Source organism: Amphiura filiformis, chromosome 5, assembly GCF_039555335.1.
Source record: "Amphiura filiformis chromosome 5, Afil_fr2py, whole genome shotgun sequence".
NCBI classification, from domain to species: domain Eukaryota; kingdom Metazoa; phylum Echinodermata; class Ophiuroidea; order Amphilepidida; family Amphiuridae; genus Amphiura; species Amphiura filiformis.
Genome location: NC_092632.1, coordinates 41,654,570 through 41,679,775, shown reverse-complemented (window position 1 = coordinate 41,679,775; position 25,206 = coordinate 41,654,570). Strand labels below are relative to the sequence as shown.

The 25,206-nt window shown below is 37.0% G+C and overlaps 1 protein-coding gene across 1 annotated transcript; it reads left to right on the top strand.

Moving 5' to 3' along the window:
* The first annotated feature begins 405 nt into the window (after positions 1–405).
* Positions 406–24,216, top strand: LOC140152209 (glutamate carboxypeptidase 2-like). The gene is made up of 13 exons (XM_072174508.1): positions 406–549; positions 3,598–3,697; positions 6,594–6,622; positions 7,832–8,021; positions 8,275–8,365; positions 10,293–10,388; positions 15,420–15,505; positions 19,412–19,531; positions 20,873–20,955; positions 22,147–22,278; positions 22,982–23,001; positions 23,132–23,224; positions 24,021–24,216. The coding sequence occupies exons 1-13, from the start codon at positions 406–408 to the stop codon at positions 24,214–24,216; spliced, it is 1,380 nt and encodes a 459-aa protein (XP_072030609.1).
* Positions 24,217–25,206: the final 990 nt, after the last annotated feature.

Genomic DNA, 25,206 nt, shown 5'->3' with positions numbered 1-25,206 from the left:
GACGCACGAAAAAATACAGTCTTATAGCCTGTGAGGCCAAAAAAAACACATGTTTGTTTCCTGTAGCAGATCTTAAAAGTCAAATGCGAAATGCGGGTGTTTTTTTTAAATCCATGTCCTGAAATGAAAAACAAATACCCTTTTTGCTGCAAATTGGAATGGGAATTTACAGTAGGTCTCTCCGACACTCACAAAAAAGTCATATTGGATTTAGCTTCATGGGAAACTAAGACAATGTTTTTCTACACAGGATCTATGGATTTCAACTGCAATAGGACTTGGCAACCAAAAGATTTACACAAAGTATTGAGCGTTTCAAGTTTGTTTCCCGTAGCGCGCATTTCGTTTTGGACGGTTTTTTTGCGCATTTAGAGTTTTTTTTCACTTTTGAAAAAAAAAACCACCATGGTTGCTGTTATTGAAACGCTCAATGCTTTGTGTAAAACCTTTGGTTGCCAAACTATTGCAGTTGAAATCCATAGATCCTGTGTAGAAAAACATTGTCTTAGTTCAAGTTCCCATGAAGCTAAACCACATATGACTTTTTGTGTGAGTGTGGAAGAGACCTACTGTAAATTTCCATTCCAATTTGCAGCAAAAAGGGTGTTTGTTTTTCATTTCAGGACATGGATTAAAAAAACAAAAAACAAACAAAAACACCGCATTTCGCATTTGACTTTTCAAACCTGCTACAGGAAACAAACATGTTTTGTTTTGCCTTATTGCTTATCCATAGGCCTATCCAATGTATAAAAGTTGAACCCAAATCCACCCCATGATGCAGTCATGTCTACAGTAGAATTCATCTCGACCTTTGCAGGACTTAACCCCATTAAAAGCTATTAAACCAAGATAACACTCATTGAAACAGCTCAACTGATTAAATCGGATCTTTTCTGGCTGTGCACATGTGACTGTTTTCATGTGCGATATCGCAATAAAGTTTGTATTATAGCTTCAGTTGGGTAACCGATTATAAAGGAAACGAAAGGAAACAATGGTATGTGTACTTTTGTTCACGAAATGAGACAATGGCGTGCTTTTTGAAAACCAGCATTCTTGAAAATGAGCAACATAATGATTGTTGACTTAACACGGTTTGGAAATAATTTTCATATTTTTGGTGTTATCTGTCGTTTACATATCCTTCCTAAAACACAAAAGTACGACCCTCTCCAAACACCTAAATTAGCTAAAAATTTAGGACATGTTACAAAACTATATTGTCTAGAATTTTAGAAGAGTACTTTTAATATTGGCCGGTTATTTTTCACACAGCGACGTTAACTAGGCAATGTACTATTACCTATAACATTAACTAAAACACCAAAGTACGAATATTTCCAAACATCTAAATTAGCTAAAAATTTAGGACATGTTAAAAAACTATATTTTCAAGAAGTTTAGAAGAGTACTTTTAATATTGGCCGGTTATTTTTCACACAGCGACGTTAACTAGTCATATCCCCATACTTATAACGTAGGGCTATTTGTAGAGGTCACGCGTCAATGGGAAAGAGCACTGTGTATTGTGTATAGGAAAACGGACAGTAACTGCAGTATGCGCTACTTGCGTCTATTGATGAGCATGTGAAATCCAGCATGTGAGAATACCCAGCATATGTTTGATACACATTTGTTTTTTAGTTTTCTCAAAATCACTTTCCATGGACTTGGGTGGGTTTTGTATTCAGGTATTCAATTATTACTTGATTTGTTTTTATAATGGCAAGGAGAGGCACCAATTACAGCTCGTCCTGATAACGTACATGCATCAATGTGAAGAAAGCGCATCTGGTTATTTGATTTAAATGTTCGAGCTCATGCATTTTGTTCCTCACTGAATCGTTCTATTATATATATCAATTATTCTATAATGTCATGGAAGTAAAAGCAAGAAATAAAATATAACGCAAAGTGTATCTGGGCAACCGTAGTTCAAGGACTACCATATTATTAATGAACAATCATATTAACCATGTCACGTAGATTTCCTTTTAACATGAGGGGTGGAAAACATAATACAGCACGTTTTGGTGACCGAATGAAGTTAAAATTGAAGCTGCAATGGCGAAATGTGGTGCAAAAGTTGATCATATTCGATCACAAATGGCCAAATATGACGTTAATTTGGCCGAGTAATTGTGTCTACATACAGGGTCAACATGAGGGGATTATTGAATGGTCGACCGTTCCCCTTATTAAATTATTGGGGGACTCATATCCACCATCACCCTTGATCTACGCCAATGATGGTGAATGTATGTAAAAATAACAAAGCACGAAAAAATCTTTCAGTTGGCAGTAAATATTAATGTCTGTAAATAGATATTGGCATGACGTTAAAATGCTTTTAGGTGGTAATTTAAAATTTTCAATTCGATTTTTGCTCTTCCAGTTAAGATTAAAATCACATTTATTGTACGACAGATAGTCAATAAAAGCTTAAAACCATTCAACCATCCAACAACCTTTAAAGTAAATAGCTTCAAAAATGTTTCAAAGTGTTAATTATTTTATCCAAACTACCCAAAACAAAACATATTTCTGAACCTCTGGAACTCCGGACCAGCGATCTTACCCGCGGCCCTTTTTAACTTAGCTATCCGTGAAGCTTATGCAATATAAAAAATGGAGCTTTTAGATTTACTATACAGGCCCAAGATTCCTACTCATATTTCTCCCGCTTCTCATCATTATGTTTTTATAATCTTCGTTATTCAACCATTCATTAGACTTGACATGTTTGTAGAAGAATAATTTTACCGAATATAATTGCTACTTGAATCCAATAAAGTGAGGTACAAATACATGCAAAAATTATTTTATAGGTAAATTCTATAGAAATCGTTTTTAATAGTACATGCATTAAAGTGGAACCTTTTTTGAATTATTTATTCAAATAATAACTGGTTTTAACAGCTATTATTTGAATAAATATTCAAAAACAATTGCAATTATGTTAAACCCCCATAATTGCCATCTGCTTTAATATATTGATACTGCATTTCATAAACATGCTTCGGTTATGAACCTACATGCTGTATCATAATGATTGGTACTCATTAGTTTCTATATTTATTGAAAAGTCTGCTTCATACAAAAACTTCATAGTTGTACATGTAGTTTAAACAGTTAAAAGTTCTTATTACCACGCGGTTTAAAAAAATAATTACGCTATAAGTCCATCAAGTTTGAAGAGTGTAATAAAAGTAAATATTCTTTTTTTTGGATGACATGTCATAAAAATACCACATTTGCTTGATAAAACATGAAAAATGAAGAGAGCTCTACTAGTCCATGATATGTTACCATGGTTACTGAGATAGAGTGAGACGTATTTAATGGTAATGAAATGTTGCTGAACTAAACTGTACTTGAACAATTCGCTTGCGAATTATGTTCGCCAATAAATTACTTTTTTTTGTCGGAGATGGTATATTAGACATTTGATGGAATGTTGAGAGTTTAATCGCTTACAAAGAAAACGAACAATGTACTGGAACATTACATGTACAAGTATTGGAAATTAATTGGAACCATGGAAACATGAGTATTATTACTAATAACATGTACGTTCACTTCTTTGTAATGCAGAGTGATTTGGTTTACGCTAATTATGCCCGAGTGGAAGACTTCGAGTATTTGGAAGACAATTATCCCGAAATAAACCTGACTGGTACCATAATTATCGCTAGACATTACTCGTTGACTGCCGATAAAACGCCCAATAAAGACTTAGTCACCGGACCGCGCCGGCCAGTTAAAGTACATGCCCTATCACACCACTCCACACCATACATAAATTCTCCCAGTCACATTTCCCAAATATGAAATTTAAAAAATCCAAATTTTAATTTACTTCTTTTAAAGTTTGGCAGAGGCGGGGTTCGAACTCACGGCGCAACGCTTAGTACTCTATGAGCCTAGCGCCTTAGACCACTAGGCCACTTGTCTTCTTGTTATTCATCTGAAACTTATTTAAAAATATAATCGCAACTTCAACATAGGCCTACCACGTGACAAGCAAAGGCAGAAAACGTATTATATTTTGGAATTTTATCTGCTTAAAACATTAATGTGTATTATAATAGAGCTACCATTATTTATATTGTTGAATTCTCAAGCGCATAGAGACAATTAATACGAGCGTCCTATGATACATACACAATACATAAAATCGATTTTGATCTTCGGCATTACTCGGTGACCTCCGATAAAACGCCCAATAACGCCGGTCAGTTAAAAAAAATGCTTAAGTACATGCCCTATTGAGATAAGCAATCCTTTTGTGATATGTCCATTCATCCATATAATAATAGCAATCAGATTTTTGGATGGATGTTTTACACAGTGGAGAAGAAGCTATGTAAATAATCAAAAGTACATGTCTACAAATTGACAAGGACAACTCCTTTTGTCAAAATTGTTTTCACCTATTGCTCAGTATGTTAATTAATCCGATTAATTACGTAATTTCGCCAGCGTATGATATATCAGTACTAATATGTAGGCCCAAGGAGGTTAGATATAGAAAGAAGAGGAAATAGATTACGTATCGCATATTGGTCCTTTGTGCCTATTAGAGTTTCCGCCAAGGGGAGGAAGAAAAAAAGGAAGGGGGGGGGGGGAAGGAGAGCGAGACCGATGGAGTAACAGGGCTCTAAATTACATAGGCGTAGATCGGGGGATAAATGCCACAATATTTTGCCAGGGGATGGTCAATATAATCACCCCCCAATATTGACGCCTGTGTATTGGTTTGTGTCGAAATTAACCTCATATTTGGCCATTTTATAGCCACAAAATGCCATTTTAGCGCTTTGCGCGAATTTATTCCACTTTTGTCCCATATTTCACCAGTTTAGTTTCAATAGGCCTATGCTAAAATTTTCGCGCGCATTTGTACCATAAGGTTCACTGTACTGGGTACTTTAAAAAAATCCTAACCTAACCTAAACATAACTTTAACCCTTAGATTGGAGCTCTACTAGAAGTAAAAATAATACGAATTTAGTATTTCTATATCTATGTGAGAATGATACAATAGAGGCCCTGCATGAAATTATTGATTGGCTCCAAACAAAGGTTTTCAACCGGTGTCCTTCACCGTAGTTATGGCGGAGTGCAGTCCATTCAATCAAATGTTGTCATCAACCTATTTGATCGTAGTGCAGGATTATGTGTGTGAGACGAACTGTCACGGTAGATTGCAATCATGCTTTTGTTGAATGCATTTGAGTAGTCCGCCATATTTACGGGATGATACGTCGCATGCAAGGCCTCTATATGACATGATGAACAAAGTCATTGATGCATCAGTTTTAAAATAGACTAGGCGGTTACCCATATTTGGCGGTTCTCGGCTGGGCGCGATTACCAGGCTGATGGTGACATGCCCATATGACAATTTTACTAATTTGACCTCAGATGACCCCAGGGTGACATTGGATGACCCCAAAATGACCTAAACTTATAACTCTAAATGTTGACTGTACCTACCAAGTTTCATGCCCATATATGAGCTTTTACTAATTTGACCTCAGATGACCCGTGGTGACCTTGGATGACCCCAAAATGACCTTCAAAAAATGCTGCTTTAAATGTTGACTGTACCTACCAAGTTTCATGCCCATACGACACTTTATAGTAATTTGACCTTAGATGACCCCTGGGAGGGGACCCCGTGGTCAGATGACTTAACGAACATAAACATCTTCTTGCCAGCACAGAACTATACCCACCCACCGAGTTTGAGCCCCGTACGACCTAGTTTCATGCCCATATGACAGTTTTTAGTCATTTGACCTCAAATGACCCCTGGGAGGGGGGCCCCATGGTCGGATGACTTAACGAACATAGACATCTTCTTGCCAGGACAGAACTACACCCACCCACCGAGTTTGAGCCCCGTAGGACCTAGTTTCATGCCCATATGACAGTTTTTAGTCATTTGACCTCAAATGACCCCTGGGAGGAGCCCCGGGGTCGGACGACTTAACGAACATAAACATCTTCTTGCCAGGACAGAACTACACCCACCCACCGAGTTTGAGTCCCGTACGACCTAGTTTCATGCCCATATGACAGTTTTTAGTCATTTGACCTCAAATGACCCCTGGGAGGGGGCCCCGGGGTCGGATGACTTAACGAACATAAACTTCTTCTTGCCAGGACAGAACTACACCCACCCACCGAGTTTGAGCCTCGTACGACCTAGTTTCATGCCCATATGACAGTCTTTAGTCATTTGACCTCAAATGACCCCTGGGAGGGGGCCCCGGGGTCGGATGACTTAACGAACATAAACTTATTCTTGCCAGGACAGAGCTACACCCACCCACCGAGTTTGAGCCCCGTACGACCTACGACGGCCTCACATTAGCAGTCACAGACAAAACCTAAATCTACAGAATATATCCATTACTCGTCGATACTCGAAAGAGCTCAAAATAAATAACTTAGAAAATTTTCTTGATGTCCTTTAACATGTTTTCATAGTTAACCATCGTTAGCCATGGAAATCTATCATGAGAACTGACCGGTGACTAAGTCCGATTTATTGGGACGTTTATCGGCAGTCAACGAGTAATGATACGGAAAGATATTCAGAGGAAACAAGGTATAGCTACTCGTTTTAAATACTATAAACACATTCCTGGTATTCTCTTACTCTTATCCTTACGAAGATACTGTCCAACGCCCCAAGGTGGGGTCAAACGAAGAGGAAATATGTGACCGTACACCACGAATGAGCCGTAAATGTCCTCAATTGTATTCTGAGTTACAGTGTAAAATGGGCATGAAGGTACCTCAATTTGGTGCTACGTGTACCTCATTTAATGAGATACACGTAGCACCAAATTGAAATACCTATGAATATGACCTTCATGCCCATTTTACACTGTAACTCAGAATACAATTGATGACATTTACGGCTCATTCGTGGTGTACGGTCACATATGTTGTGCGCTGGGGTGGAATAATATATGCCGCAAAAGTGATCTTCGATGCGTTCCTTGAATAACATAGAGTCTTGTTGTTGGTACTGGAAGTTCAATTCAATCCAATTAAAAAATTTAAGAAATATGTATTTCACAACTTCAATAATACATGATATAATGACAAATGCCGAAACAATTGCATACATAGATATCTAAGCAAGCAAACAAGCAAGCAAGCAAGCAAGCAGTGTATCCGATCATAAGCCCACTGCTGACATAGTAGTGGAAGTGAGTTCGAGTCCTTGATTGTTCTGGTATAATATGAAAACTTGAAAACGTCTCTGACTTGAAGCTCTTGAAAATTATTCGGGTGACTCCGTTTGTTAAGGCGCTGGATTGGGCGAAGTATCTTTTGCACTGGAAGGGCAAGGTGATACTCGCTAGGTTTGTGGAGTATAAGACGTTCTATTTTTCTCTGTCCTGTAAGCTACTCATGTGTAAGTTCTTCATTAATTCAGTGATACTAGTTTTCCTGCTATAACAATTTTTTTTATTAATCGGACTGCTCGACGCTGCATCGCTCAATAAATGAGATCTTGGTTATGAGGATCCTCAACAGCGGAGCAGTATTTAATTGTAGTTCTGACCAGCTCATTGAATGCTGTCAGTTTGGTTTCTGAATTACATGAGCAGAGATATCTGTTGTAGCATGATTCATGGACTAAACAATATTGTTTATATTAAACTTAAAAAGTTATAGAACATGACGTTTTCACGCTGGAATTTTTGTTTCCCGCTGTTGTTCGATTGCTTAAGCTTGGGTTATATGTTCTGTAACTTTGACACTTCGCTTGCTTAATATTTTCTTCATCATATCCTCTTCGTAGGCACTCCACGCGCAAGCTGCCGGGGCAAAAGGTTTAATTTTATATTCAGATCCAGCAGACTACGCCGTTGACGGTGACATTTCCTTGTATCCAGATGGTTGGTGGCTACCAGAAACCGGAGCTCAACGTGGTAACATATGGGTGAGCGACGCTAAAGGAGATCCACTGACTCCTGGATTCCCTGCGAATGGTAAGATGTGTACACTTCATTTAATTAGCACATGGCACTTGTTCCAAAACTTTCAGTATGATCATCAACTAAGTTATAAGAACTTCAAGGAGCTACCGAATCAATGAAAGAAAATATATCAGAAATACATACAATATATGACGAGAATTGAAAGCATATTTTGTAACCTCCCAATTATCTTACTTACGCTATGCCATCGATAAGAGGTAAAATCTATACTTTCCACTTTCTTCTAACCAATTCTTTAATTCAGCTTATGCATACCGGAAGAATGATACCGACACACCCTTACCAAAAATCCCAGCCCATCCAATAGGCTACGGTGATGCACGACGCCTTTTGAGGTAAGTTTTGACAGGTGTATAGTATAGTATAGCGTCTAATCTGATGATACTCCTATAATTTAAAATAATATGAGGAAGATGCATAAGCGAATAACAGTGGCCCAAGAGATCCAATCTCAATTTCGGTTTGAGAAAACTGAATATAATAATTGTATCGTCCACATTTTGATAAGCATTAGACCGCTTTTGATAGCTCGTTTTGTTGGGTAGGAAACGCAAAACGATTCAAATTAAAGAAGAAAGGTTTTATTTCAAACTCTAATGGTGACCCGCAGGTCAAATTGCTAGAATTGTACATTAACCACACCTAAACAGACACAATGCAATTTGCAGGCAGCAGCTTAATCAGCGCCAATATTACAACATTGAAACAAACAACTATACAAACATCCAATCCAACCCAACCCCATCCCCCAGTAGGCAATGAGGATAAAGTGCCTTGCCCAAGGACACAACACGTTGGCACGAGCGGGGCTCGAACTCGCAACCTATGGATTATGAGTCGGGCGCCTTATCCACTCGGCCACACGTGCTCCCACAAGTGCTCCCAAAAATACAGCCCTCTCTCTTACCTAATGTCACCATTGTGATGTACTTTAATTTAATTTAATCGTTTATCTTTACTTACATGTAAAGCTATTTCATGAAAGATGAGAATCCCCGTTCATGTAATCAAGTTGATTCAATAACAAATTCAGTCAGAGCTATTTTTGTATTTGAAAATGACCATATCTCACAGGACGTTCATTGCATTGCATAATACCAAAATCCTGTGGATAAAATAAGGTGAATGTGAACGAATAATCTTTTAATACGACTGGAACTTTCCAGTTTTACCAATTTGGTATAAAGACAAGAAGCAAGAGATTTTTGTGGAAATGTATGAAACTTGTGTTTATATTGAGGGATATTTATAGTATATGTGGCAAAGATACTTGCGAGCCATACATCATTTTATGTAGTCAATGTGCTACTATCCATCTTTAACGAAGAAGATCTGGAGCATGCCAAATTCCTCAACCTTCCCCAAAACGGGAATATATTCTTCTGTTTACTTGCTGAAGTCTGGTTTATGTAACCATACATCTGTAAATGTAAGTGCGAACAAGTGGAACAACCTTTTACTTGTGGCCTTTTTCCTGAAGAGCGTGAGTAAATGGTGAAAGCAGCACCGTTTGGTATTTGTGCAAGGATTTTGTACACAAAGAATATATATTACACAAGTCAACAGTGGTATTCGCAGGACCAGTTTGAAACAGGATATACAACAGTGTTCCGGAGTGCAACAAAACTTTGTAGTCAACAACAAGAAATCGACTGCCGAATAAGTACGCTCGTAATTATTATAAATCAGTATAACTTGTTCAATATGCATTCATGTTATGTGCAAGAACATTGCCCAATCATATTAAAGTTTCCTTTAAAGATTCTAATTTTGTTAACTCAAACAAATAGTGTGTTTTGTTGTAAATTTTGAAGTGAATTTGGGTAATAGGTCTTTTGGGTCGTTGCGATACATAACACCATCATAATTATGTGATCAGCTCAGTTTATTTTCTTTCTATGGCTGCGATTTTATGTTCTTTTTGATAAACCAAGAATATATGTCAATGATCATGTCGGTCTGTATAATTGTTTTATCAGATAAGTCCATTAAAATAATTTGCAGACAGTTCCCATTAAGGAAAAATACTGCCACTCTTCATAATTTTAATATACACCACGCACTATGGGATAATGGTTTATGGTTTACCCGTTATCAATTACATAATTATACGACGACACACGTTATGCATGCTACAGAAATATATTTCTCGTAGATTGTACAATAAATATACGATTTCATATTAAACTTAGTTGCAGATATCATGTAGATATGCCCTTTATTATTTATTATCTCCTATTTTGCATTAATATTTTATCTTAGTGAAATGAAAGGACCAGTGGTATCGGAAGCTGATGGGTGGAAAGGTAATCTTAATGTAACATATCGTATCGGCCCTGGGTTTACAGATCCACAAAGGTAAACAAATTAATGGGGTCTTTTACATTTGTTTTTTGGCTTTTTTTGGCAATCAGAACACGCGTTATGAAAATGTCAGGAGTGAATTGATACTCAGTGCTTTTGGACTCGTTAATTTGTCTTGCGGGTTGAAGCATTTATATTTGTTCGCATTCTTCAAAATGTTTATTGAAAATTTAAGGTAAATAGGTAAATGCGTATCACTTGTTGCTCGAGAAATTGCACAAAATAATACACTTGAAATGCACTTCTCATGTGTCGCTTGTGCATTATTGTCTGTCCAATTAACTTAGACACCCAGTTTTTGTTATTTATTTGAAAAAATATCCACTTTCAAAGAAAGTCATGAAAGAAAAGTGTTAACATTCGCTGAGACCTAACGGGGTTTTTGTGTTTCCAAACCATTGGGTGAGAGTTTACCAGAAATTCTATTGAAATTGGAAGGTTTTTCTCAACACTTTAAAAATAATCCGGTAGAAGTTGGGTACCACTATTTTGGAAGGTCTCATTATACAGATTTGTAGGTATTGTGATTTTGGATAGTGAATGGATGAATAGCAAATTAATTATACTCCTCACCAAAAACATTTTATAAAAATGAAAAATACAATTCAGTTCATAAAATGCAGACAGTGTTTCTAATTAGCATATTTATTCTTAGTGTATTAACTCAGTGATCCCAGTTGTCCCTCAACCAATTACAACAATTCGGCACGGCCGTTTTTAACGTCTACTTTTATCGAAAACAACGAAAACTGAGGGGGTAAACTATTAGTCTCGTATACACGTTTGTGGCGTGTCAGACGCCTACACAGCGAATGCCCACCGTTACTGATGAGTACGTTGAAGATATGGACACGTAATACGCTTTAAGCTTACTGAAAGTTAAGTTTTTAAGCTTACTGAAAGTTAAGTTTTAAGCTTACTGAAAGTTAAGCTTCCTTAAAATCCCATTAGATCATGGTTATATAATAGTTAAAGTGTCCAATATCTTCAATTTAACAATAATTTTGTCTCTAAGCTAAAGCAATTAATTAGTTTAATTGAATCTATTCCAAAGTGAAAGTCCGATTCTTGAAGACCCGGTCAGTGGCCCGAATGTAGACGGGTGGAAAAATTCGGTCTTTTTTCACCAAAACATAAACTGTGACGGTGAATCTGAACATACCGGTACGCTATTTTAGCCTATTTAACATCGTAAAGAAGTACGACACAGCAAAATGTACAATTTACTCCAGATTTTAGGCCCCGTAAAAAATAAGTTACGTAGCTGGTTAAAATAGACTAAAACTTATCGTGTATTGTTGCGTACATAATTGGTCTTTCGTAGGAGCTTAATGATGAAATCTGAACATACCGGTATGTTATTTTAGCATTACTACGGAACCCGGTAAATTACTACGGAACCCGTAAAATACTACGGCACCCGGTAAATTACTAAGGCACCCGTAAATTACTACGGAACCCGTAAATTGCTATGGAACCCGTAAATTGCTACGGAACCCGTAAATTGCTACGGAACCCGTAAATTGCTACGGCACCCGTAAATTGCTACGGAACCCGTAAATTGCTACGGAACCCGTAAATTGCTACGGAACCCGTAAATTGCTACGGAACCCGTAAATTGCTACGGCACCCGTAAATTGCTACGGAACCCGTAAATTGCTACGGAACCCGTAAATTGCTACGGAACCCGTAAATTGCTACGGAACCCGTAAATTGCTACGGAACCCGTAAATAGCCTACGGAACCCTTAAATTGCTACGGCACCCGTAAATTGCTACGGAACCCGTAAATTGCTACGGAACCCGTAAATTGCTACGGCACCCGTAAATTGCTACGGAACCCGTAAATTGCTACGGAACCCGTAAATTGCTACGGAACCCGTAAATTGCTACGGAACCCGTAAATTGCTACGGAACCCGTAAATTGCTACGGAACCCGTAAATTGCTACGGAACCCGTAAATTGCTACGGAACCCGTAAATTGCTACGGAACCCGTAAATTGCTACGGAACCCGTAAATTACTACGGAACCCGGTACATAAAATTATATGTAATGTAGAATTTTATCGGAAATTTTGGCCCGTAGAGCATTTAGTTACGTAGCTGGTTGAAACAAGCTAAAACTCATCGCGTAGCGTTACATTTGTAAATCGGACCAAATTGATTCTTCGGAAGAGTGCGACGATGATACCAGAACATACCGATACACTATTTCGGCATTGTAAAGAACTACGGAAGGACGAAATATAAAAAATGGAGAATTTATCGAGATTGGTAAAAACAAGTGACAAGTCATAGCGTATCGTTACGTATCTCACACGAAGCAAATTAATGCTTCGTAAGGGTTTGACAACAAAATCGCAACTCACAATGATTTCAGTCAGCGCATACACACTACATGTTATACTTTTGGGTTTCTATGTCGAGTTTACATGTACATGTACTGTACTGTAGTACAGTATCATGAGTGGCTATAGTGCGTGTATTATCAGTACATGTCATATCATTTCTGCAAAGTATATAGACTGTGACACTGTTATGCTCGCACAAATTATTATCATTAGCATCTGTTTTACTTGTAAATAAAGAGAGGATGATATTATTGACTGTTTTTATGTTCCAATATTCTGACTAAAATACGCTATACCGTACGGTATGATTCGCATTTTGTGCAGTGAATTTAGTGATGGTGTACGGACATATGTTGTCTATTATCAAGCATCTAAGGAGGGTGAACGGTAACTCTTGGATAGCATTTTTATCTAAAGCTTCTGGTTTACTTGAAAAATTAATAAAATATAATTGGGAGTGTTTTTGTGGGTCTATTCTAGTGATCAAAATGGGCTATTTTCAACTTCGAAAGGACATTTCGTCGCCATTATCGGCGACCGATTACATTCGGTAACTATGTAGGGTTGGGCGGTATGGGAATTTTGAGTCAACAGTACCGCTATACTTTTGTGTGCTAATTGGTATCGGTAGTTTACAATTATAACTCTTTGTATCGCCCTACACCACTTTAACGAAATAAGACTCCTTAAGTCAAAACTGAGGGCGCTCTAGATAAAAGTAGACATCACGCATAGGCGGCGAACGGCCGTGTCGGCGCGGTATTTGAATCTTGTTCTGTGCATGGCTTGGCCCAATTCCAAGAAAATACAAATTGTATGCCCTATGAATGTTCTGATGTTATTGGTGAGGAGTATAATTCACAATACACTCCAGACGTATAGTAACTTGCCCTATCATTTGTTATAATGCATCAACTGAAATTAAACAAAGGATTTGAACCGGTGTCCTTCACCGAAATCATGGCACAGTGCAGTCCATTCAATCAAATATTGTCATCAACCTATTTGATCGTAGTGTATTTGTAATGCGTGTGAGACGACCTCTCGCGGTAGATTGCAAACATGCTTTTGTTGAATGCATTAGACCGCCATTGTTGTGAATTAGTAAAAGGATCAAAGAAAAAAGGGTGGCATCGCTGATCAATATGCATGATTACAATGTTCAAACACCCCTTACTGTAAATAGATTATCCCATCAAAAGTTTCAAGTCATTAGGAATATTCGGCTGGACCCAGATATCTTGCTGTAAATCGGTCCAAATTGAATAAAAGTAGACAAGGAAGAATATTTTTTCATCGCTTTACTAATAATTTCTGTTAGGTCTGACCGTGTTTAGCAACTTTTCTTTCATGACTTTTTGCCAAAGTAAAACCTTTAAGAAATATATCCTAAAAACCGGGTGTCTAAGTTATTTGGACAGACAATAGACGCATTAACATCTCAATACGGGTGCATTATTTTGTACAATTTCACTCCCAACAAGTGATAATTAACGCTAATTTGTTTTAACATTACTATACATGACACTTTAAGTTTAAAGCAATTCCTCTTGAGAGTTTTAGGTCTTAAAGGAATTATTTCCCTGACCCAGAATGACCGGTTTATTTGTTTGTCATACAGCCAAGGGAATCAGTCCACCTTTCCAGGTAGTGACTTTCATCTGAGGCAGTAATTTATATCACATACGTTGATGATTGGAGAGGTCTTTTTCAATTTTGCTCAGAACTCTTTTGACACTCTTCCAACACATCCATTATTGAAAAAAAAATCAGGAAAAAACAAAAACACTTTTGATAAACAACTGTACCATATATTATTGTAGACACTTCCACATGTGCAAACTACCATGCATGGCATGTAATTATGGTAGACTACCATTTCACGTCTCTCAAGACCATACGTACAAATTAAACTCAGCTAGTCCATATTGAACTGCTTTGACATTTAACTGTTGTTGCTTAAGCCAGTGGAAACTGTTTTTATTGCATTTCACTTTCGTTGTTAAAGATAAATATTTGCAACTTGATAATTGAAATAATTATCTTTACGATTGGACGGTGATTTTCCAATAGACTAAGCACAATGTCCAAGCCGAAGTGATTGATTTAATTATTAAACAATTTAAAAGGCATTTTAGCATGATGTTTACTAGAAAAATTAAGCATATCCTCAAAATATTGGATGTTCATCATCATCATCATCATCATGATCATCATCATCATCATCATCATCATCATCATCATCATTATCATCATCATCATCATCATCATCATCATCATCATCATCATCGTCATTCATTATCATCATCATTATCATCATCATCATCATCATCATCATCATTATCATCATCATCATCATCATCATCATCATCATCATCATCATCATCATCATCATCATCATTGTCGTCGTCGTCATCGTCATTGTCATCGTTATTATTATTATTATTATTATTATTATTATTATTATTATTATTATTATTATTATTATTATTATTATTAGTGTTATTATTATTATTATTATTATTATTATTATTATTATTATTATTATTATTATTATTATTATTATTATTAGTGTTATTATTATTATTAGTAGTATTATAATTATTATTATTACTATTATTGTTATTATTATTATCATTATTACTATTACTATCATTATTTACATACTATTAAAGGAAAGCAAAGATGAATATATACACTACCAGAGAGATACGCAACACTTATGACGTAATTGGCTATATCAGAGGCGACACAGAACCAGGTAAAATAAAAAATCTACCTATTTCTTATAACAAATTGTATTGCTGTTTTATATGGACCTTTTGGTATGAAAATAGATTTTATTTTGAAACATTCACACATTCTTCATTTTCAACCCCAATTGGGTATCATTGTTCTCACATGCTACAGCAATTTTTCAACCAGAAGTCCTTCAGAATCAACTGTCTCCAGTTCTTTACATGCCACTTATACCCTTCAGCAAGATGAAGATCTTTTCATTACATTGGGGCCAAAAGAAAATTTTATAATCTCAATTTGCCAGCATTTTTGCGACAAAACTACCAGTATTGGATCCTTAATAAGTATGCGTAATTAAAAAACCAAGAATTCTATGATCGTATAACCAATCATTACTCGTTGAAGGTCGATAAACGTCCCAATAAATCGGACTTACTCACCGGTCAGTTCTACAGCATAGATATCCATGGCTAACGATGGTTAACTATGGAAACATGTTAAAGGACATCAAGAAAATTTTCTAAGTTATTTATTTTGAGCTCTTTCGAGACGAGTAATGGATATATTCTGTAGATTTAGGTTTTGTCTGTGACTGCTAATGTGAGGCCGTCGTAGGTCGTACGGGGCTCAAACTCGGTGGGTGGGTGTAGTTCTGTCCTGGCAAGACGAAGTTTATGTTCGTTAAGTCATCCGACCCCGGGGCCCCCTCCAAGGGGTCATTTGAGGTCAAATGACTAAAACTGCCATATGGGCATGAAACTAGGTCCTACGGGACTCAAACTCGGTGGGTGGGTGTAGTTCTGTCCTGGCAAGAAGATGTTCATGTTCGTTAAGTCATCCGACCCCGGGGCCCCTCTCCAGGGGTCATTTGAGGTAAAATGACTAAAAACTGTCATATGGGCATGAAACTAGGTCGTACAGGGCTCAAACTCGGTGGGTGGGTGTAGTTCTGTCCTGTCAAGAAGATGTTTATGTTCGTTTTAAAGTCATCTGACACCGGGGTCCGCTCCCAGGGGTCATCTGAGGTCAAATTACTAAAAAGTGTCGTATGGGCATGAAACTTGGTAGGTACAGTCAACATTTAAAACAACAAAGGTCATTTTGGGGTCATCCAAGGTCACCACGGGTCATCTGAGGTCAAATTAGTAAAAACTCATATATAGGCATGAAACTTGGTGGGTACAGTCAACATTTAGAGTTATAAGTTTAGATCATTTTGGGGTCATCCAAGGTCACCCAGGGGTCATCTGAGGTCAAATTACTAAAAACTGTCGTATGGGCATGAAACGTAGTGGGTAAAGTGAACATTTAGAGCCAAATTTTGGAAGGTCAATTTGGGGTCGCCAGGGGCCATCTGAGGTCAAATTAGTAAAAACTGTCATATGGACATGTCACCATCAGCCTGGTAATCGCGCCCAGCCGAGAACCGCCAAATATGGTAAGCGCCTAGTCTATTTTAAAACTGATGTATCAATGACTATGTTCATCATGTCATTATTGTATCATTCTCACATACATTAGGAAATGAATTTGGAGAATAGAGGCCTTGCATGTGACATATCATCCCGTAAATATGGCGGACTACTCAAATGCATTCAACAAAAGCATGATTGCAATCAAATAGGTTGATGACAACATTTGATTGAATGGACTGCACTCCGCCATAACTACGGTGAAGGACACCGGCTCAAATCCTTTGTTTGGAGCCAATCGATAATTTCATGCAGGGCCTCTATACTTTCTGTTAATAAAATACTATGCTGACCTCACACTCCAGTAATTTTAGATCATTGAGCTCAGTAATACATCAAAGAATGTCTTCCAATTCATGAAAACAAATAGATAATCTGCATATCGGATTAAAAGCTTGAGGCATTTCAATTGCAAGGCCCATTACTTATACACCAACAACAATATAGGCCTACAAGTGTATATAATGTAGCATGTGCACACATTATCATGTTGTGGATGGTGAATCAAGCTGCAGTGCCTACCCATTCCCAAATAAATGCAGTGACCAACCGGTGTGCACTCATGATTGACGTACTGATCATTATGTATGATTTAAACTCATAGGTTTTGGCAATTTGGGAGGGGGTGGGTTCAAAATGACCCCATAGGATTATACGGGGGTAAAAATTTCAAATTGCTCAAATACCCCTTTCAAATAATATCAAATTATTTAACTAAATAAATGAATGAATGAATGAATGAATGAATGAATGAATGAATGAATGAATGAATGAATAAATAAATAAATGAAAAAAAAATTGAACAAATTGTAGCGTAGCATTAAAATCATAATAACCATTGCTGGCAGGCGGATTAGAACCAACGATATTGACATTACCAGTCTGATGCTCTAACACTGAGCTATGCCATCATCTAGTAATGAGGGTCGAGTTTTTAGCGTATACAGTGTTTGTCTGTGAAAATGCCGCCTTGTGAAATAAATAAATATAAAGTCTCAATTTTTAATTTAAATTTATTTGATAATTTCTAACCTATATTTTCTTTAGAGCAGGAACAAATATTTCCCCTTTTATCCAATTTGGCCGCTAAATAAGAATCTACTTCTTTTATTACTGATTTAATTCCGCGATTTGTTCCATTCAGCAATATCAAAGATTAATGTCAAGCATCTCACGACAGATATTTAGTTGGCTTAGTGGTTTTGCACAGTGCTTTTTAACCGGGAGGTACCGAGATCGATTCCCACCTCTGCCTGCAATTTGTTTTCAAGACTGGGAAATAATAACCTGACATTCGCCGCTGACATTCGTACTGCAGAAGCGGAGTTCCTTCCGTAAAAGGGTACATTATTTTGGCACTACATTATTTCTTTTTTTCCACATTGCTGGTAGGCCCCTATTAAATATCAAATGGTCATAATTGGCGGTCACTTCAAATCATCGCCAACTGAACGAGGTTCAGGAATGTACTCTCATTGTTAATTGTTGGTTAATCCACCACTTGAACAGGACTTAACCAAAGCAAACAAAGACTTAAGCTTTTTTACGAATGCTATACATAAGTATAAGCTTATTATCCTCATCAACAATAGGATTAAAGATTGGTGATTGACTGGTATTACGTGCTAGTGTCATTGGTTATTGTTAAAAGGCAATAAGGTGTGTAATTGCAATATTTCCTCTGAATAGGAAAGACACTCTACATCGAACCATGGATGCTGGTGGTTCGAATTAAGCCCGATCCTGACTCCACTTCGCAGCGGTATGCGATGCTGCGATGCTTTTCAAACATCTCAGCATCCCGCGATGAAATTAAAATGTACAGGTGGAGTCAGTATCGGGCTTTAGGAATAAAAACCCAATTCGAAATGATGCGCTTGAGAATTCAACAATATAAATAATGGTAGCTCTATTATAATACACATTAATGATAAAATTCCAAAATATAATACGTTTTCTGTCTTTGCTTGTCACGTGGTAGCGATTATATTTTTTAATAAGTTTCAAATGAATAACAACAAGACACAGTCAAGTGGCCGAGTGGTCTAAGGCGCTAGGCTCATAGAGTACTAAGCGTTGCACCGTGAGTTCGAACCCCGCCTCTGCCGAACTTTAAAAGAAGTAAATTAAAATTTGAATATTTTTAATTTCATATCTGGGAAATGTGACTGGGAGAATTTATGTATGGTGTGGAGTGGTGTGATAGGGCATGTAGGCCTACTTTAACTGGCCGGCGCGGTCCGGTGACTAAGTCTTTATTGGGCGTTTTATCGGCAGTCAACGAGTAATGGTATTATTTAAAACATTGCAATGTTTTTAATCCCGACTGTGTACGACAGCAAACTGAACATCATGGGCATGAACAAATTTATTGCAGCTCTTGTCCAAACTTGGGCCTATATTGCACTTTTTTAAAACAATATTTTCATAACCTACATCAAATATTATATTCACAGATAGATACGTGATACTTGGTAACCATAGAGATGCATGGGTCTACGGGTCCACTGATCCATCAAGCGGAACTGCCACATTGATGGAAGTAGCAAGAGCTTTTGGAGAGCAAGTAAAATCTGGTAAGAATGTTTCTACATCAGACCACGTTCTGACATTAGGGAAAGTTTCCCCCTGCCTCAAAATACTGTCGAGTCAGCTTGATAGCGTGCGACCAGGAACACTTTGCCGTATTGAGCCCGATTGGAAAGTGCGTACAGTACGCCACTAAACCAAAGTATTACTAAACACCTCCGAGTTGTTTTCAAGATGTATGCGTTTTATCCCTTGTCCTATTGAGCCATTTTTTGTAACACGAGCTACGAATAATTATATAATATTAGATGGCATTGGCCTAAGATGAGCGGGGGAGGGGGGGGTGGGGGTGCCACTAGCTACGCCACCGTGCCTAACGTATTTTAATACGTTATTACTTATTGGGGCCATCCATATGAGGCCAAAAGTATTGATTGGGCTTTACGGTAATTGGACTATCACTGATAGTGGAGTAAACTAGCACTGACTCTCCAAGGGAGTAACCTGATTATCACAGGAGAGTCAGATGACCTGTGGGGTCAATTGACTCTACATTCAGAGTCGTCGACGGAGTCAAGAAATTTATGACTCTTCAAGGGAGTCAGACTCTGTAATTGCTCGGCTCTTGACACCATGGAATGTATATTCTCTCATTCCAAGGGGATGGTGGTCAAGCCAAATTTTCTCCATCGTGTCGTCTGACAATCGCCAATGGCGTGAAACTCAGAGTAAAGTCTCCTATTCCGGTAGGTCTATACTTTGAATTTTTATCTTGATGTACATCTATGTGTATCATTATTTTGTCTTTTTTCGGACAGTCGTAGTGACCCTGCAATGGAGTCAGGATGACTCTATTAATGGAGTCTGGGTTACTCTAAGAGCAGAGTCCAGCCACTACGCGACTCTATGTCTAAAATGACTCTATATTGGGAGTCAAATGACCTCTGTGTAGAGTCATCAACAGTGACTCTTCAGCGGAGTCAAGAAATTTATGACTCTTCAAGGGAGTCAAATGACTCCCAATATGGAGTCATTTTAGACATAGAGTCGCAGAGTGCTGGACTCCACTTTTAGAGTCACCTAGACTCCAGTTTGGCTTTCAGTGATAATGGCCAATAAAATTATTTCCCGGATCGCGGACCACTGTAACATACAAGTATAGAGATTGCAAATCTTCGTCTTTACCACGAAAACTGAGAAGTTTGGGCTGCTGCGCGGTGGACAATTTCCAATTGTCATGTTTCATTTCATACATTGTCATTTAAGTAATAGTTTGTCGAACTCAATTTGTAACACGTTTATACTCGGTGTATTTTCACCGCATTTCCTTCCTTCCGCTCTCACTTTCCCATCTGCCGTTCAATCTATTTCTGATTATCATAAAACAGGGTGGCGACCCCGACGGTCAATACTGTTCACTAGTTGGGGCTCAGAGGAATATGGACTACTTGGATCAACAGAATATGTAGAAGTAAGTTATTGATGGTGTAGTGGTATACTACTGCTACTAGCTAGGCGGGGCAGAGGGACCCGGCAGAGGGAAGAACGGCCCTATAGATATGCTCCCGGATATGCTATGGCTACGGTGACGTTCAGCTTAAAAATCGTAACAGAAGAAAAGAATAAAGCAACAGCTCCGTGTATCTTCCTTATTAGCCAAAAATAAGGTAAATTGCACACTTTTACCCGTTTCGCTCGCACTGGTCAATCAAACACCAAAATTCACCTTTTGGGCTGAAATAGTCTGCATTTGATATTTTGTGCGCGCTCTGAAAATATCTTATTGAAACCGCTGAATACGTGAGTCTAATTAACTCCACGTTTCCATCATACTTACGCACCAAGAGTAAGGGCTTTCATACAGATTATACTGTACGTTTATTCAATGAACGTAACGGTACTTTGTTGAGGAATCATACTGTCATGAGGTATAATAACGCCTTTTCCCGCCTAAAATGTAATGCAAAAAACAAGCATCATAGAAAAATAATATACAATACGCCTGTCAATTTACAGGCGTTACTGTAAAATTCCCGGGTAAAAATACACTTATACTAAAAATACAATGTCTGATAAATGCATGAGAGTTTCTACACATGAATTACATGGTCCAAAGTTAATGTTAAGACCTGGAGCAATTTCCCTAGTGACTACTATAATAATAAAAACAAATTTCTCTGTATGACCTTTGATGGATACCGCGGCAACTAGAGGTCAAATTTAAAATGGGTCCCAGTTTTAAAATAAATTTCTTGTGCGTAAACTCTCATACTATATATACAATGATTCTGGTTAGCAGCTGTACTATAGTTTGATCAACTCGTAATCGGCGGGATTTGTTAAGCTTTTACTACTACGCCGACAAGTAGATCCACGTTAAGAGTGCTGACCTGTCGGGTCTATCATGTGCGTATTAAAGAAAGTAGGCAAAGTGTAGGGCTTGAATTAAAAAATTCGTGGTGCTTCTGGCGAGATTTTATAAGACAATTCTCGAAATAAAATATTTTGATACTAATCCGCGATGTTATAAGGCCCGCCGATTACGAGATGATCAAACTATATAGGGGAACTTTCCTCCAGCGATTTCGACAAAGAGATCGAAAGAGGAAAGAAAATTGGACAGCAATTTACTGGAATGTAATTTAGTTTTATTTACCGACAGGAATTTCAAAAAATACTAGGGGAGAGAGCTGTTGCATATTTGAACGTAGATTGCGCTGTGGTAGGGAATTACACTCTCCGAGTGAAAAGTACGCCACTTTTATATAATGCCATATATGAAGCTGCAAGACAGGTATGTTTACACGTTTTTTCATAAAAGTAATAGACCCTGGCAAGAGATGAAAATCCATTTTGAATTGGTAGTTAATTAACCATATTTTGTTTACAAAAGTAGTACAAGGTCATGTATTTTATTGAGTAATCAACGTTTGATAAAAAGGTAAAATAATTTTGACCTCTCGCTTCCAAAATAGTCCCATACCATACTTTGTGGACCTGCTAAACAAGTAATGTGTAATTTTTCTTTTTATTCATGTGCTCATTGTATCCTGCATGCACAGTGGCCGTGCAATCAACCTCCTTTTTCTGAAGTGAATTATGCAATGTGTAGCTTTCCTTTTCTTTTTCTTTTTTTATTATTTAATGATACTATTTTAAAAGTGCAATATTAGTTTCTTTAAATGAAATTTTATACCATTTTATGTGTTTATAGATGTAATTCTTTAAAACAAAATTTTTTTGAATGTTTGTTGTTTTTATCTTTGTAAATTTGTCATGTAATTTGACCTTCGGGTCACCTTTTGATAATAAAATATGAATATGAATATGAATGAGAATAGAAGAGGTCAATGTTAACAGGTAATATCAAACGGTATAAGCCTTTATAAAAAATGGTTGCAACGGTTTAAGTTTCAATGAAACCTTTGCGAACAAGAATAATAACAGCCGATTCAACATAAAATATCCACCTTTTATAATGATTCCAAAATTTACAGTACAAATGTCAATATGCATCGTAAACATAATATTATTCTACAGCGTTTTAGATTCTTACGTAGTTATCCGTTGAGCGAAATTAAAGTAATGTAGCATTTAACTTAATTTATCTAAAATTTTATCCTTGGTTATTGTTATTTTGTCTTCAGCCCTCTGGAAGTCCGTCAACTTAACGATCAATTGATGCAGGTGGAGAGAGCTTTCATCGAACCACTTGGTTTACCTAATAGGAAATTCCTCAGGTAACATGGCTCTTATTTCTTCGAGAGATAAGCTCTTGCTTTGACGTGAAAATGTGGTGATTTTCATTTTGTTCCTTTGTAGTAAATTCAATTTCTGATTTACAGAAAGAGGTATTGCACCAGTTACCAATATACACCCTATCTAAGTAGTGTCTTCCACAAAATTCAAGATGTCTGCGCACAGGTCAAACAAAAATATTTATATCAAGTTCTTGTCTTTTGTATTAGGTTAACGCTGTTTGACGCCTCTAAAATTATTCTACGGATTGTTGTGATGACATCTTATTATACAATCTCCTTTATTCATATCCTAATTCAGTTTTTCTCAACATTTTTGTTTTTCAATTTTCTGAAAACCTAACATGCCTAACTTCATATCCCTTTATTGTTGAGCTTCCAATCAGGTCTTGTCTGTTGGTCCCGTCCTTTTTTCTTTTCCTTTGCTTTGTCGATCTTAGCCTTGATTAATTTTGTAATTCTACAATGAGCTTTGTCAACCAACCTGACTACTTTGTCTCTATTCAACCAATTCCTCATTTGTCTTTTATTTCCTTATTTGACCTACTTTTGTTTCATGCTTCGAATTGTCTCCCCGACTCCGAAGTGCTACTTCACATAAAGGTCAGTGGCTCGTCAAGCTCTCCGTGAATTTTCTCTACGGCCCCCTATTTTGTATATTATTTTCATATGATGGGTTCATTTTTTTAATTTTGCTGAAATAATTTGTATATTGTCGTATCGTACACGGTATCGTATTAAAAACGTACACGTACTTGCATATTATTTTGTATTTCAGACATCTCGTATTTGCTCCGAGTAACAATGACTACTACGCGGCCGATGCTTTTCCAGGCATAGTAGATGCAATGTTCAACATCGACGAAGATCCTGATCAAGAAACACGTTGGAGAATCGTGAGGGAACAAATGGCTATTACTGCTTTTGTTATTCAATCTGCTGCCACCACTCTTGCTGATGTACTACAGTTCTAAAGAATGCTGGATGCAGTCGTGCACTCTCGGTTGTCATTCATCATTTTGTCTTCCTGCGGTTAATGACGTCGAAGCTTTGTTTACATTAAATGGACATAATTTTAAAATTTCCGTGATTTTGATAAAATGGGAATATTCGACGAAACTCTGGCAAAAGTGTTCCCAACCAGTTAATAGATCTTCTTTGTTTTTCACTTTTTAGAAAATTACAATTAGAAAATGGCGGTATAATCATAATTATTTCAATCTGTATTGTTTACACTGGAGGAAAACAGTGTTAACTTTATATAGTAGTAGAAAAATATTATATTAAATTATATTACACTTTCAGTGTTAGTGTTTTATTGGTAAATAAATAAATTAAGCTTTCATTAGTGTGCACATCACCTTATTACAAAATTACTGGTAATTATCATGATATCGCAATATTTAAAAAAAATCATCAATTCCATTATTTTATCATACATACATACATACATAAACAACATTTAATAGGGCGCCTTTCCAACTTGATCAAAGCGCCGTAACAACAAAGCAATAACAAAAACAGAGTCAATACGATGGATAAAAATGAGACTTCAAAACTTTCTTGAAACTAGGCAGTGTGCATGCCTCCCTGATGGTTCTTGGGAGGCTGTAAGATGTACTTTGAACGCTTAGTATCGAGCAAATACTATCATCAATTGCATTTATTTTCCAATTCAATTCATATCAGTTTATTGGTTTTCATCTCATACAACGCATTTGATGTAGATTATAACAAATGGTAATTAGAGAAATACCATATATAATCTAAATCTACTGAGACCAAGAGGTTTGCACTTTACCTCTCGTGACCGATTGAGAAAAGAAAAGAAGACGAATAGACTTATCGTAAAAGAATAATCACAGTTACTTGCAATATTTTTAAATGAAAATTTTTTTACTTATTGCAAAACAGTCACTTTTTACTTCAAGATGAAAAAACACCACCTTATTGGGTACGACACA

Excerpts from the sequence above, each read along its gene's own strand:
- LOC140152209 (XM_072174508.1), top strand. The coding sequence starts at position 406 with ATGGTTGCTGTTATTGAAACGCTCAATGCTTTGTGTAAAACCTTTGGT. Across the intron at positions 8,022-8,274 it reads TCCTGGATTCCCTGCGAATG|CTTATGCATACCGGAAGAAT; the intron begins GTAAGATGTGTA and ends TCTTTAATTCAG. Across the intron at positions 23,002-23,131 it reads TACAAATGTCAATATGCATC|CCCTCTGGAAGTCCGTCAAC; the intron begins GTAAACATAATA and ends TTTTGTCTTCAG.